General features: G+C 38.3%; 1 protein-coding gene and 1 pseudogene across 1 annotated transcript in view; both read left to right on the forward strand.

The window, feature by feature from the left end:
* The window catches only part of Slc10a7 (solute carrier family 10 member 7), a 321845-nt gene that overhangs the window by 122785 nt on the left and 183310 nt on the right, over positions 1-15750 (forward strand). Inside the window, exons 7-8 of the mRNA XM_004645437.2 lie at positions 3152-3165; positions 12630-12668. Coding sequence (XP_004645494.1) covers positions 3152-3165; positions 12630-12668 — 53 coding nt within the window. The remainder of the gene's footprint in view (positions 1-3151; positions 3166-12629; positions 12669-15750) is intronic.
* LOC105744108 lies at positions 4754-6343 on the forward strand (annotated as a pseudogene).

Genomic DNA, 15750 nt, shown 5'->3' on the forward strand with positions numbered 1-15750 from the left:
AGGTTTTGTTATTATCCAGTAAACACTTGAAGTAATGAATTTCTCCAGGAACTAGAATCACAACCTGAATCAGTATATTTATTTCAGTTGATAAATAGGTTTTTAGGAAAATGCAAAAATAATTCCTTTAAACTTGATATGCTACTAGAAACAAGAAATTCAGATTCCACTATTTTAAGTACATTTTGCCAGAAAAGCATACCAAGGTGAAAAGAAAGCAGCAATATTACTTGATTCTTTTTGCACCTCAAGAAAATTGATTTTGTCCTCTCTCCCACTTGGTGCATATTGTGAAAACATAAATTGGTATGCAAGAACTATTACTTATTAGGCATCAAGCCTTTAAAAGTGTTAAAAGGTTCCTGGTTTGTCTTAGAAGGGTCAGTTTGCACATTAAACGATTTTTTTTGTTGAACAGTTAAGATGCTCTTTTACTTTTACCATTTCGTACTAGGATTTTTTTTTGCATGCATTTTAACAGTTATTTAAGAGTCCCCATATGCTTAGAAAAGAATCTGAATATATGTGCCTTTTTTTAAAAAAGCTGCAGCACAATGTAGGTTACTCCATCAATACCATCAAATGACTGGGGGCCGTGGTTGGAACAATATGTAAAAATACAGCTTGTAAAAGATTTCCTTTATTAACTGTCATCATTCGCAGAATATATGTTCAAATAACCGTTGTGTAATAACTAAATTTGAGATTAATAGGCCCCTTAAGAAACAGCGAAGTCATTCAGAATAGTCAGTGAAAAATAGGCTGTAAGACTGTAACGTGCACATATTGTCCTGCTTACGTGCTCTCTCTGGTGTCGTTCCCATTTATCACTGTCGGCTGGCTCTGTTCTCATTAAAACACTCTTGCACAAAAGCAACTTAATTTTCTTAAGAGGAGAGGACACCTGATTCAATTTAGCACCTGGAAACAGTAACTTGAATATATTTTTTCCTGGCCTGAATTGAGATGAATAGTTACAAGTAAGAATAGCAACTCCCATTCACCTTGAGATTGAGGATATTAAATAATTTTTCCATGCCTGTATCAAGAAATGGGCCTGTAGAAATAGGGAGGAAATATACCTTACTCTTAGAAAAATAGCTGGATGTCAAACATTTACTGTAAACTTATATTTCTTTTCATTCATGAAGTATTTTTGAAACAAGGAATTAAAGTGTTCTCAAACTAAATCTTATTTTAATTGCCTAGTAGAGGTATGGAATCTTTATTAAGATTTCTATTGTAAAGACATTCAATTATAGTTTCTTTCTTTTTTTAATGTATTTGGTACAGGGTGTCACTATTCAGCCTCATCTTGTAGTGATCTTCCTGTCTCAGCCTCCCCAGCATGGGGATTACAGGAGCACCGCTGAGGTTGGGGCTGGCATGACATGTGGTGCTGGGGATCAAACCCTGGTCCCTGCGCTTGCCTAAGCAGGCACTTAGTCTGCTGAGCTATCTCAGGGGCCCTCAATTATAGTTTCAAAATAACATTTACTATTTAACATTGCTCTTACAAAACAATATGCATAAACAGAATGAGATGAAAGGTGCTCCTTTAATATTTAGCATTGTGTATAAACTCATTTTTAACTAATATCCTTCTGATAGTCTATGTATTTGCTTTCCTGTAATATTACTAAATATTACTTTAATGCGATACAAACATAAATGTGTAACTGAAATTTCACTTGTTGTGTGGTTTTACAATGACAATAATACTTAAGTGATAAACTATCAAAAGTGTTGCTAATGTGAAAAGTGTCATTATCTTTGAAAAGTGAACTTTTTTTACTTATGCATACAACACTTTTAACAGTTTCTTTTGAATAAATTTATTTTTGCATTTCCATATTTAATTGAAGGCCAAAGAAGGATTGGAATTCAATCTGATGTTTTAAGTGTTGATTTGTTTTTCAAACTGAATTTGCATATAGAATGAATAAAAATTTATGATATTTAAACTCAACTGAGTAGTAACTTAGCCATAAACTTTTGTCATTTGTAGGAAAATAGATGCACCATAAGAGTGTAATGTTGTGTGTAATAAGTCACACAGACACACACTGAAACAGTGCTTTTTTTTTTTTTTTTGGTGGGGCCTGGCTCAGCCCACCCTTAAGGTGGGGATGATGCGGCACGTGGTGGTCCCCTGCACCTGCCTGAGCTTGCCTAAGTAGGTACTGTAGACCGCTGAGCTATCTCGCCAGCCCCATGGTTTTAATTATAAGAAAAACCCAAAGTATAAATAAAGAGTAATATAAAAGATAGTTGGTAAGAAATAGGGAGATAGAGAACCCCTTTGTAAGAGGGCAGGGGTTCAAGAGATGGAAGGAGTAGAGAGGGAGGGTGGGGTAGGGGGAGAAAAGAATAATTCCATATTCTATATATGTATACCAACTCCATGATGCTTGCGTTTGTTGCGTAGGCAAATGTGTATGAATAAACATTGTTTTAAGAAAGAAAATGAATATTGAGACTGGTTCTCTGTCCCGTGAACAGATGTTCGCATGATGAGAGACTATGTCCTCATAGTCGAGGACCTTTTCCAAGGCAGTTCAGCTTTGGTGTCTAACAGTCATGACCTAGACTCAGCTGTCAATTCCTTGTTTTGCCTGTCTTTTCCATATTTTGCTATAGCCAGTGGAGGCAAGACATTGCGCTAAATAGAATTTAATGTGCCCACTCAAATTTTTAATCCTAGAGGGAGAAATTTTGTTTGTTTTTCAACCTGTCTGATTAGTACTGTATTGTTTTCTCCCCTCTTCAGAGTCATGTTTGTGCCGCTTAGGCTTCAAGTGGAAAATCAGACTGAACATGGCATAAAAGTGGGGACTTATTTTTCTCATCCAAAGATGCCTGAAAGTCAGGGCTGATGGTTTTTGTTGTGTGGCTCAGTGCTGTCAGAGTGGCCCAGCTACATGAGATACTGTTTTGTCAATGTGTTCCTTTTTTGAATGGTGCTAATTTAAGGATTATTTACCTGAAATACCTTCTCACATATCCCCCACCCCTTCCCCCTGCTGTCCTTTGAGAGCAGCTCTGTTAGATCTTGTGGCTTTCTGGGTACTTTCAGTTACAAAACCTGTTGCATAATGAAGCCAGGCAAAGTGGTGCTTGCCTGTCTTCTCGGTACTCTGGGAGCCCTAAGCAGGAGGATCTCAAGTTTGAGCCCAACCTGGGCAATTTAGTGAAGTAACAGGCTTTGTTTGGGAATGTAGTTCACTGTGAAGGCCCTGTCTAGTACTTCTAGTACTAGAAAAATAAAAAGTCTTATATTTAGTATTTAGGATTAACTTTTAGATATTGAATAATCCATAATCCAGGGCAGTTTAGTTAAAAACTTAAAATTCTTTCTTTCGTAACCTAGGCCTAACCTATATTTTTTAACTATAGAAACATTTTTTTAGTTAATGAATAAACATAGATACTACTACAAATTCAAAAATCGGACTGTGAGGAATACGCATGACATTTTCATTATTTTTCTTAACCTTTACCTTCCTACTTCTGGCCTCTGTAGACTCAGGGTGGGAGAGGGATGTGCTTATGAATGGGAGTGGGGCTGTGGTATCCTGTAGGTGGTGTGGTATGAGGACCTGCAGGGCCCTGTCATCACACATGCCTACGTGCTTACTCTTTGTTGTGGTTTGGGTCCTAAATGTCTGCCAGTGGCCAATATGCTAACTGTTTGTCCCCAGCCTGAGGCATTATTTGGAGGGTATGGAACTTTTAGGAGGTGGAGCCACCTAGTTCTAAGGAATATACCAGTATGTATTAAGAAAGCTGGGCCAGCCAGATAGCTCAGCAGACTAAAGTGCCTGCTTAGGCAGAGCACAGCACCCAGGGTTTGATCCCCAGCGTGCTGTGCTGTCCCTGCCCTTGGGTCATGCTGAGATAGGGATTGAGACTGGGCATGGTGTTGCATGCCTGTAATCCCAGCACTCGGTAGGCCGAAAACAGGAGAATCACTACAGTCCGATCTACGTATTGAGACCCTTTAGACCCTGTACTAAATATATTTAAAAACAACAAGAAAAAGGCTGATAGTGGTTCTTCTGCTCCTATGACAGCGCAGCATGGAATTTGTTCCTTTAGTAAAGCATTAGTATGGGCAGTGATGTTATTCTTGCTTGTCTACAGTTTCTCCTACCTTCATTGCAAAGATGGGAGGGTATACGTGTAGGGTTTTCTGGCCTAACCTGGTATCTTTTTGTAAGTACTAAGCTATGTGCCTGCTACCTGAGTTTTGAATAGTGAGGCATTTGCTATACAGTCTCCTTAGAAATTTAGAGATAACCACAAATACTCAATTTTATCAATCCGATAAACATATCTATATATTCATTTCTGTGCATTTTAACTGCAAGTCAGATTATTCAACAGCAAAACCCAGAAGTTTAGTAAATTAATGTGCAATAAATCATTCCTACTCAGTGTAAACAATGGAATTTTAAAAGAGGGACATTAGGATTATGGGGGTTGGAGGGATGGTGATGCACACACGTCCTGCTGGAGAGATCTGGATTCTCATTTCAGGTCACCATCAGAAAGACTAAGTTTGACATACAGTAAGGATCAGGAGATCTGATCCTGATTGCAGAACCATCCTTGATTCCAGAATCTTGGGTTGTATCCCCTACTTCCTCCTTTCAGACCACCCCGAAGACCTGCAAGATTCCACTTGGGAAATGACGTGCAGTTCCTAGAAAGGAAAGAAGGAAGATCGTTGGTTGGAATAAAACAGGGTTCAATGTGTTCCAGAAAGCAGGGTTCTCAAACTCGTGGACAGCAATCTGCAGACGAGGACAACTTCAAAAAGCCATTCCAAAGCAATATGCAGAGAAGTAAGATGAGAGGGGCCACCTTAGGAAAGAAGGCAACTGATCTGCAGCCAAAGAAGCTTGAGCCAGCTCTTCTAGGAAGATGGGGTGGTCATTCCATGGAGAACCCTCCTTCCCAGGATCTGTGAGGAAGACAAGAGAGAATAAGCAGAAGATGGAATAGGATGCAAATTAAAGTGAAAATTACTGAAGAATTAAAACCGTGGCTTGTGGAGGGCTGGGACTTAGTGACCAGGCAGAAGCATCTCTTTCAACTTCCTGCTAAGAAAAATGTAGATGCCACTCTGGAAGAGTATGCCAATTGTAAGAAAGCACAGGGAAATGTTGGTAATAAGGAATATGCAGTGAATGAAGTTGTGGCAGGAATAAAGAGTGTTTCAATGTAATGTTGGGGGTCCTTAGCTGCTCTACAAATTTGAGAGGCCCCAGTCTGCTGAAATCCTCTTGGCTCATCCTGATGTGCCAGTGTCCCAGGTTTATGGAGCACCACACCTATTGAGATTATCTGTGAGAGTAGAAGCGATGTTGGCCTATCCGCCCCTTGATGAGAAAGCCTTGCAGTATTGTTGGGCTATTTGCATCATTTCCTAAAGTATCTGGCAAAGAATTCTGCATCACTGTTTATTGCCAGTGATTACAAAGTGGCTTCTGAGGGCCGGCCAAATAGCTCAGCGGATTAAAGTGCCTGTAAGCAGGCATAGGAGATGGGGGTTCAATCCCTGGGCCTGCTGTGCTTTTCCAATCCCCAACCCCCCGGGGACACGCTGAGATTAGCAATTGAGCCTGGGCATGGTGGCCTGCGCCTGTAATCTCAGCTCTTGGGAGGCTGTAAACAGGTGGATCACTGTGAATCTAATCTAGTAGTGAGACCCTGAACACTGTAGACCCTTCCCTAAAATACAAATACAAATAATAATAATAATAATAATAATAATAATAATAAGTTTAAAAAACAAAGTAGCTTCTGCTGACTACCGTCACAAAGCCCTCTGAGGGCCCACCGACCTCTCACCACTGATGACTGATATCTGTAAACACTTTCTGTTCTTAGTCTTTTACTTGTATAATTGATGTTCTTTAAAATTGTCAACATACAACAGGGCTTATGTTTCAGTTTGTTTTCTGTTCTATTTTATTTTATTTTATTTTTTCTTTGGCAGAACCAGGGATTGAACTCAGGCCCTTGCACTTGCCAGGGAAGTGTTTGTTCTACTGAGCCGTCTCCCTGGCCCCTCTGTTCTATTTTAAACAGAAAATAAAAGCAGTATAAACTCCTTTCCTCATTTCAACGTTGCTACCAGTGTATGCAGTAATTAGACAAAGAAAAAAACATTCAGTAGACCATTTTATTGCCTAGTTGACAACATTGCTTAAGTGCCCGTGGTTCTATCCCTTTGTCACTACACAATTTTCTAATATGTGTTAAATGCTATGTGACAGATCGCCCTGATTCCTACTGCCAAAAGTTCAACTTAATGTATATACCTGAAAACGCATAAATTTGTGCTTTTTTTATGGTGCTTGAATGAAGTAAAACAGCCCACCCTTTGCAAATCCAACTGTGTTGTTCCTGAGGCATTCTGTAGCTCAGATTACTGAAGGATGGTGGTTTGTTCATGGTTTTGCTTACATTGTTGAAGAATGGTGGTTTGTTTCTTGGTTTTTGTATTTAAGTGTGATGCACATTCTAAGATGATAGAGGCAGTGCATTGTTGTGTATACATAGTTTGCTGGCAAAGTTGGTATTTTAGGAATTGTATTTCAGATCTTAAATGAAATTTGTTTCTAACTTTCAAAGCAAAAAAAAAAGTGGGACATTACATCAGCATTAAGAAAATGTTAAATATAATTTTATATGACTTTATAGTCTGAGCAACAATCATAGACGTATTTGAAATATACTTCAAGGGGGGTGAAGATGCTTCCCTTACTATGGAGCATAGAACATAGTCAGGGTGCAGCATTTACCGGAAGTCCCGGGTGTCAGCTTTGGTAAGTCAGAACTTCATAATGTTCAGCACCGTTTGTAGCTTTTTTGAGTTAGAAAACTCTCCATCCCCACTGTTTTTAGAAAATTTACCTTTTTATTCTAAATAATTACAAGTAGTTTATGAAGAAACAATTTACTATTGAACTTGCTCAATTTCCCCAAGTAATTTAATAAAGACATATTATACACTATATAATAAAGAATTAGTAAAATACCTTATATTGGATAAAACTTGGTTGATACTGAAAGTAATATATTATCTAAAAATATGCAATGTAATGGAAGCAATCTTCTCACTATTAAAAAACTACCATAATGTAAAAATTTGAAGTTAGCCTTGATCTAATTATCTAACATAATAAATCTAATATATACACTTTGTAGATGGGATTCATGAGTTAATAATAAAGGCATTGTTGGGTAAGACATTCACTTAGTACAAAAAGTATTTGTGCATTCATTCATTCATTCATTCATTCATTCATTCATTTACTCTTTGCTCCAGTAACATTTATAGAAAGTGTACTGTGAGCCAGGTGTTGTAGGTATTAAGGATACAACCTTCAACAAATGAGAAAATATTTTCATTGTAATACAACATTCTAGAAGTTGAAGGTTTTAAAATTGCTTCTAACAAAGGAGATAATTACTATGTTAGCCAGCTTTGTCACTTGACAAAATACCTTAGAAAAGCAATTGAAAATGAGAATTTTATTTTTTTATCATGGTTTCAGGTACTTCAGTTCATATTTGCTTGGCCCTGTTAGTTTTGGGCTTGTGCCTCATTGTGGGAATGTTATAGGCAACCAAGTTGGATAGAAATATTATAGGCAGTCAGACAGGGCCAGGCCCTGGAAGGAGACAGCACAAAAGACCGGATGCCTTACAACTGTGGGAGGGACGGATGCTTCTGCTGAGAGCCAGACCTAAAGAACAAACAAATGCTCACCTCCCTAAAGATTAGCATCCTGGATTGATCATTACCCTGAAAAAGCCAAAAAGAATCCTTATCTGATGGCTACCAGATACAGTCCTGTTTTGCATTCATTCTCCATTGCTGCCTGACTCCCTTCCCCGTTTGGTCCCAGACTTAATCAATTTTACCTGAGCAATGGTGCTTGTAATCCCATTGGTTGACCTTAGTTTTGTCCCACTCCACATCCACCTGAGTGAGTTCCCATTCTTTCCACCTTAGTCCAGCATGGTTTTACACTATAAAAGTCCCTGGAAGTGACAGCTTCCAAGGAACTACCTTTGCGGGGCCCCCCTCCTGTCCCTTTCTCAGACAGGAGCTTTCTTTCCCTCAATAAATATGGTCTGCTCATAACTTCTGTTTGTTCCTAAACTTCATTGTTCAGTTTTGGAGAACACGAACTTGTGCAGGTCAGGTTGAGAGATCATTTTTCCCTATATCATTTGGAGGTTCCCTGTATCATTTGGAGGTCACTCACCCGAGATCAGTTTTTTCTCCTTGTATCAGGAACATGTGGCCAAGAAAGATGTTTAGCTCATTGTGACCAGGAATGGCAGCAGAAGGGCATGGGGGATGGAAATGCAGGGACTTCTGGGCAGCAGTGTCCCCCATCCAAATGGTTCTGCCACCTTGCAGTAATGGCCCAGGCTGGGAACCAAGCCTTAGCCCATGGGCTTTGCAGGACTGCAGGAGTAATAAATGTAGTGACTGTTTAAGAAGCATGAGACTGCCCCAGGTATGGCTTTTGGAAAACAAAAAAGAGGGAAGCTCATATCTAAAGAGAATCTGGTTTTATAATCCAAAGGGTCCTACTTTCAGAAGAAATTATCTTACTGGCTCTAGTTTGATCATGGTTTACAAAGTGTGTTTTATTTGTAGCCATTTTTCTATGATCATATATGTATCATATATATATCATATATATGATATATAAACATATATCATGATATGTAATATATCATGTGTATATATGATATATACATATATATGTATATATCATATATATACATATATATATATATTTGTTTTGTTTTGTTTTTGTTTTTGTATTTAGCACAAGGTCTACAGGGTCTCACTACACAGATCGGACTCCTAGTGGTCCTCCTGTTTTTCAGCCTCCCAAGCTCTGGGATTACAGGCAGGTGCCACCATGCCCAGTCTCAGTGGCTGTCTCAGTGAGCCCCCTGGGCAGGGCCGACTCGACAGGCTGAGGATCCAATCTCCAGCCCCTGTGTCTGCCTAAGCAGCCGCCTTAATCCATTGAGCTATCTGGCCCTTTGGAAGTATTAATGTTATCTTAAATATTTATCTTTAACATAAAGGGGTTCAAAAATTAGAAAATGTAAACATTTTTTTTCTGCCCAGATAAGCTTTGTTGAAATATAAAAAAGTAACATTAAAATTAAAAAGTCAAACAAGACAGAACAAAATCAAACATAAAAATAACTCCACCCCATGTCTTTCAATGAATTTAAACATAATGACAAATACTTTGATGGTTGCTTTCAGGAAGAAGGATGTTCTCATCCTTTCTTTATTTTGAGACAGGATCTCACTAAGTTTCTAAATTGTCTGGGTTAGCCTGGAATTTGTAGTCTTAAGCCTCAGCCTCTGAGTGCTGGGATTACAGCCTGTTCCACCACACCTGGTTAAGCTTGCCCCTTTCCCTTCTGATAGCTTGCCTTTCTGTCATTCATGTCAGTGCATGTAGATTATCTCCTTATGGTTGTGGAATGCTCTGTAATTCTAGACTTTATTTCACTAACTTACTTGCTATATCATAGTACTAAGTTTCAAACATTATGTTAAACATATTCACCTAATTATATCATGATAGGAAATTTGGGGCACTTTGAAGGAAGTAAAGGATGATGTTGTGAAGATTATTAGATTGTCTGAGAGACTGAAGTGTAGATTTCCTCTCATTGTATTTTGTTTGTTACTAAGCTTATCATCCAGTGGTCTGTGCCTCCCAATCCTTGGTTTCTACTGACATTTAATAGCTTAGTAGGAGAGACAGACCTTAGACTCTGCAGGCAATCTTACTGATCTTGATAACTCGGTTAAAAAAAACATACCCTTGCTCAGCATATGCTTTATGAAATTCCTTCCTTAGAATATCGTTCCCTGTAGTGAGATAGGGAAGTGATTTCCATACAGTGTGAAAAGTGCCATGGCAGAGACAAGCATTGGATGTTCTAGCAGTAGCAGGCCTGGGAATGTTTCGTCTACTGGATGTGTAAGTGTGTATGTGTTTGCTAGACTGTGAGGCCAGGGACGTGATTGAAAACTTCTTGGAAGGACAATGCCCGTGCTCAGTTGCTAAGGGAATGCTACTCAGGTAGAGGGGGAGAAAGGGCATTTCAAGCAGGAAAGCAAAGAGGTGAGCGATGCAGTAATGAATATGGGGGAATTGTAAGTAATTTAGTGTTATAAGAATGTTAAATTTAAGGCAGAGGAAACCTGTTGATTGAGGGACTTCTACATTCTATTAAGTCAAAAGACAGGCTTGGGGCTGAGGAGATAGTACAGTGGAATAAGTGCTTGCCTGACAAATGCAAGGTCTTGAGTTCGATGCCTGGTACCAGGAAAAAAAAAGAAGACAAGCTTGTCTTTTCTATACCAATAAGATATTTTTAGTATTTTCCATTGCCCTTTGCTACAACTATTGAGAGAATTGACCCAGCTTCTCAGCCAGCTGTTAATCAGCAGTCTGCGGCCACTGAGCCCAAGATCCTTGATTCAATGTCTGATTCAGAGTGCTCAGAACCATGACCAACCATTTCACAACATATTGCTGGTATTTACCAAGTGGGACGATGGGGTAGCTGGGGAAATTCAACTCCATCAGTGCTATCGGAAAACAATTAAAAAGCAGGCTTGGAGACTAAGGTAGGATGGTCAAGCCCGGCCTGAGTGATTTACTGACTTAGTGAGGTCCTGCCTCACTAATGAAGGAGGTCTGGATAGAGACAGTTTGAAAGTCATGGGTTTAATTCCTAGGACAGAGAAAGGAGAGAGGAGGAAAGGGGAGAGGAGGGAACGGAGGAGGGGGTAATTGATCTAGCATTTTTGGATATCTAAGATTTGTTAACATTGGTACCACTATCATATCCAGCTTATATAAAGCATGCTACTTGTGTTTGGGCTACAAAAGGGAAGGGAATGGGGAGATGGTGGTTCACCCTTGTGAGTAGTGCTTAGTACTTATTTTTCTCTGACTTTCTAGTCTCTTCTGAGAGTCTATGTTTCTTTGAATGCTACACAAACCAATTACTTATCTAATAAAATGTTAGTGAAAAGCACTGGAAGGAAATGAATTTGGAAGAAGAGGAGCTCAGAGGGGAAGACCTTGTTCTATTACTAAAAAGGGCAGAGAAATCCATTTGAAGTACAATATAGGGTCTAGATAGGAAGATTGTTGGGGGGTGTATTTTGTAGGAATGCAGTGTCTTTTGTTGGGCTCACCAAAACTCACTCATTTATATCCTTTATTTTTCACTGTACATAAAATTTTCCTGGAATCATCCATAATGGGATTCCAGGAAGATGTGCTAACAACATTGGTATAGTTTACAGTTGTCATCTGTAATGTTTTATTTTCTTTTGATTTTCCACTGCTTCCAGTACAACACAGAACACCATATGCCATTGTCCCCAACAGGCAGCAAAGGTTTCCCGGGTTGAGCCTGTGCCTCTGTTTATGCCACAGAGGAGCTGTGGTCCAGTGCCATCTTTTATTGATAGGGCCAGCAAAGGAGAAATCTAATGAAATTATCAAAGCTTTGAATTAATTATGAACTGGAATAGGAGAGCTTAGCTCTCTGGAGCCAGGGCTCTCATTTCCCATTCACTCTTATTGCATCCTCTTCTGGAGCAAAAGGCATTTTCAGCTACAGCTCCTAGCCTGGCTTTGGACTTTATTCAAACTTGCTAGCTGACATCTTCTTTTTTACTACACTGTGGTTGCTAATGTCCATGATGATTAATTTAATTCTGCTCTGGATCTGCTGGAGATGTAAATAGGTTTTCTCTACCCCCTCCTTTCCCCTTTTCCTAAATTTTCCCTGTCTCCTATTTTCTTTCATCAAATTGGATATAGTATAAGTTTTTCTCCTTTTTGGGATATTGCAAGAAGCTTTCAGGACTGTGGTGTAGCTTCATGGAATATAATGCTTGATTTAAAGTTAAGAGCTATCTTACATCTACTGTGGTTTTCATGGATATTTAGGTAAGCACAAAGTCAAGTATTTCTTTAAATCTTGAGTACTAGATTGAAGTTTTTCTTGCCTGTTACAACCTTAGAGCTAATGAGTGGCATTAGCAATAGCTTTCTTGGTCTTAACTGCATTGTTCAGATTTCTAAAGTGTGTTGTAAGGAAACAGGTATAGTATATAGCACTTGCCCACTGACAAGGACTAATTAATGTTTTCTTTAAAATTCCTGTTCCTTCTCACAGTAATATGAAATTTTGATGAATAAATCAACCTCTGATTGTTCTAAGCCTTGTAGCAAAATCAATAACAAGGTTTGATTTACTGTTGGTGATGATTCTTTTGGTACTGTCTTACAGGTTCAGAGCTTCTCATAACAGACCTTTTTTACCTGCTTTTGAGACCTTTTATTTATGAATTCCTAAGCTACAGCTCATCTGTTTTAGTAAATTACAGGCCACTGGCAGTTTTTGTAAGCAGTGAGTAACATAGCTGTGCAGGGTCAATGTTTTAAGGTTTTGAAGGGGGGAAGGGAGAATGATACTCCTTGCTTTTCCAATTCCTGTTTACTTTCAGTGAATTTTCCCCCCATTTATTTTCTCTGTAGGCAGCTGCGATATTTAATTCAGCCTTTGGAAGTTTTTTGGTAAGTAAACCTATTTTAACTTATCTATTAAAATTTTGCTGTATTATTATTTGTATGAAATATTTAGTGCGAGTTGTATTTCTTTCATCTTTGGTTAAAAATAGAAACTTTCCAGTCTTTTCATGTGCCATTATCAACACCCTAAAGAAGATTAGCTGATGAATAAAGTAAATGTTTTCTTACATATATTTTGGAAGTTTGGGGTTAATATTCCACTTAATGGATTCAGGAATCAATTAAAATATGGTATGTCTCCTTACAGAGATTATGTCAATATATTGATCATTTAATGAGGTCTTTTAGATTATTATTATTTTGTATCATGGGACTGTAGATGTTGTAAAGGAAACATGACCCAGCTGGTCAGAAAGGGAATGCTAATTTACTTGTTGACATGTCATTTATTTTGCTCATTTCACTGTCAAAGAAGCTACTGTCTTAGAGACTTCTGAGAAATCTTTGTGGAAAAAAAATTTTGACCTTAGGATATAATTAATGAGTAATTCTCAAGAAATGTATTGTTGTTAGAGTTTTGAGCTATGAATTATATACAAATATTCAAAAGTAGCTTAGAATCAATATAATTATAAGGATGTTAAAAAGGAAAAATGAAATTTTCTATTAATTTATTATCCTAAAGGTTGGCTGAATTCATGAAAATAGATTAGAATATTATATTTTTAGATGCACAGCACATTAACAAATATACAGCATAATAACTAACAAATAATTGAGAATAAAATTGTTGGAATATAAAATGGTTCATAAATCTAGATAAAATATCAATTGCATGTGTTTGCAATGCTTTGTGTCACTTCTTATTGTATTGTATGTAGTTTAATGTAGCTTCTAATTTTATTGTCATATAGTGTTAACTTTGCCTGATATTGTACAGCTTTTAATATCTATAGCCGTATCTTTTCATGATGTAGTTTCCACAAAATATATGCTTGGAGTAGTTATTTTTTGTGTGATGCTGTGTTATTACTGGATTTTAAAAGTGAAATAAGTTCAACAAAAGTGATCTCTTAGACTGCTTAGTTTAGATTCTAATATTTTATGAAGTCAGTATATAGTATGTTTATTTTTTATGCTGTCACAATTGTTTTACAGAATAATATCTATACGGTGTGATGATGCTGGAAACCAATTGTATTATATAGGTTGAAACCATCAACACTAGGTACAAATAAAGCTGCTTGAGTTAGGCCTCTTACCCTTAAAAATGTCATCGGTAGGTGAGGGAGGAAAAGTGGAGGTGATTGCTTGAGTGCTGAAGCAAGCAGTGCTATCCTCTCAGGTAGGAGCAAGCTCACTGAGTACTGCAGTTAGAGCTCTGCACTGACTGAACCATTTGCAATATTTCTCTGCCGGGCCCTGTGAAGAAAAAGTTGGTCTAGAGGTCTTTACTCTGCCTCTAAGTTGTGCATTCTCACTTCTTAGTCATCCGCTCTCTTTTCCTCACGGTTTTTCTTCCTTTAATTCAGGCAATCAGTCAAAAGTATTTATTGATCTCCTGCCACACTGAGGTAATTTTCCGGTAGCTGTGGAGGGTGCAAAGAAATACAGGGTAGTTTCTGCTAGGTTGCCGAGGTGATGCACAGCAAAAGAAATACAGTGTAAAAGTTAACAAGCCAAACAGAAGCTATGACTACAAATACAAGATCGTCAGAGAAGGGGCAGAGGCAGTAGGCATGCAGAATTCAAGGCCTAACAGAAGAGGTTTTTCTGAACAGAGCCTTGAAATGGGCATGGATAGAACTCTGCACCACTAGACGAGGAGATGGGCTAGCAATGACAAGGAGGCAGAAGTGTCTTTTTTTACCTTTTCCCATTTCTTTTCCTCTTTTTTATTTTTCAAAGTTAAAAATTACCAGACAGGATTTATCCCAATAAGTCATAATAGAAATGATTCTGTTAACTTTTTCCCTCCTTTCAACACAGTAAAAATAAACCTTAGGTGATGAAATATGTATGGATTTGAATTTTATCTGAATTTGCTTCAGTTTCTTTCACAGAAATATTACAAATCTACAAATAATTGTGTCTTCCACCTAATAAAGGTTTATTTCTCTGTCTGAGATTGTAGAGTGTCTTCCTGATCTCTCTTGGTCCAGACTTTTATCTTTGTCCTCTTCCCCCTACAGCAGGCAGTTTTCTCCCCTAGGTTGACTACTCACAATCCAAAGTACTTGCTGAAGCTCCAGCTAGAACTTCTAGCGAGGTAAAGTCGTGGGGAAGGACAGACGGGCTCCCTCACAGCTAAGCCTGCTTCCTTTAAGTAACATTCCTAGATTCCAGCATCATACTTGCACTAATCAGATGTTACTGCAGAACTTAGTCAGATGATCATGTTTAGCCACTAAAAATGTTAGGAAATGTGGCAACTTACCAAGAGCTCTAAGTTAGATTTCTGCTACTAAAGAAAAAGACAAATGGCAGCTAGCATTTTCACATATGAAGAACACACAGCAATCTTGTAAGAATTTGAAAGAATGTTAATCTCAGTTAAGTGATAAAAAAAAAGGTTCAATTTGATGTTGGGGTGGGTTTAAGAAGAGGACTGATTTTATAGAAGGAATATTCTGCATTACAGTCTTTTTCTGTGTGTGTGTGTGTGTGTGTGTGTGTGTGTATGCGCGTGCGCGTGTGTGTGCGTGCGCGCCACTGGGGATTGAACTCAGGCCCTTACGCTTGCCAGGAAAGTGCTTATTCCACTGAGCCATCTCCCTGGCCCTTGCATTACAATCACTTACATTTAATGTTATTTTTAATAGGACAATATTACAGCTATGTGGGAGTGTTCTTTATAAGTGGAAATTAATCACCTGTCCTTGAAGTTCACGATGCAAAAGTACCATTGTGACTTCTAAAGTCAGACTGTGGGCTTCAGTGCTAGGTTGACTAAATACTGTGTTAACCTGATAAACTTCCCTGTGTATAAAATAGAGTAGCTGAGTGTGGTCACCCATGCCTACTTACAAGTCTAGCTGTCTGGGAGGCTGAGGTAGGAGAATTGCACTTTTGAGTGCAGCATGGGCAATTTAGTGATTTAACAGGACTGTTTGAAAATAAGGAATTT

This window comes from Octodon degus, unplaced genomic scaffold (genome assembly GCF_000260255.1).
Source record: "Octodon degus isolate 3935 unplaced genomic scaffold, OctDeg1.0 scaffold00227, whole genome shotgun sequence".
NCBI classification, from domain to species: domain Eukaryota; kingdom Metazoa; phylum Chordata; class Mammalia; order Rodentia; family Octodontidae; genus Octodon; species Octodon degus.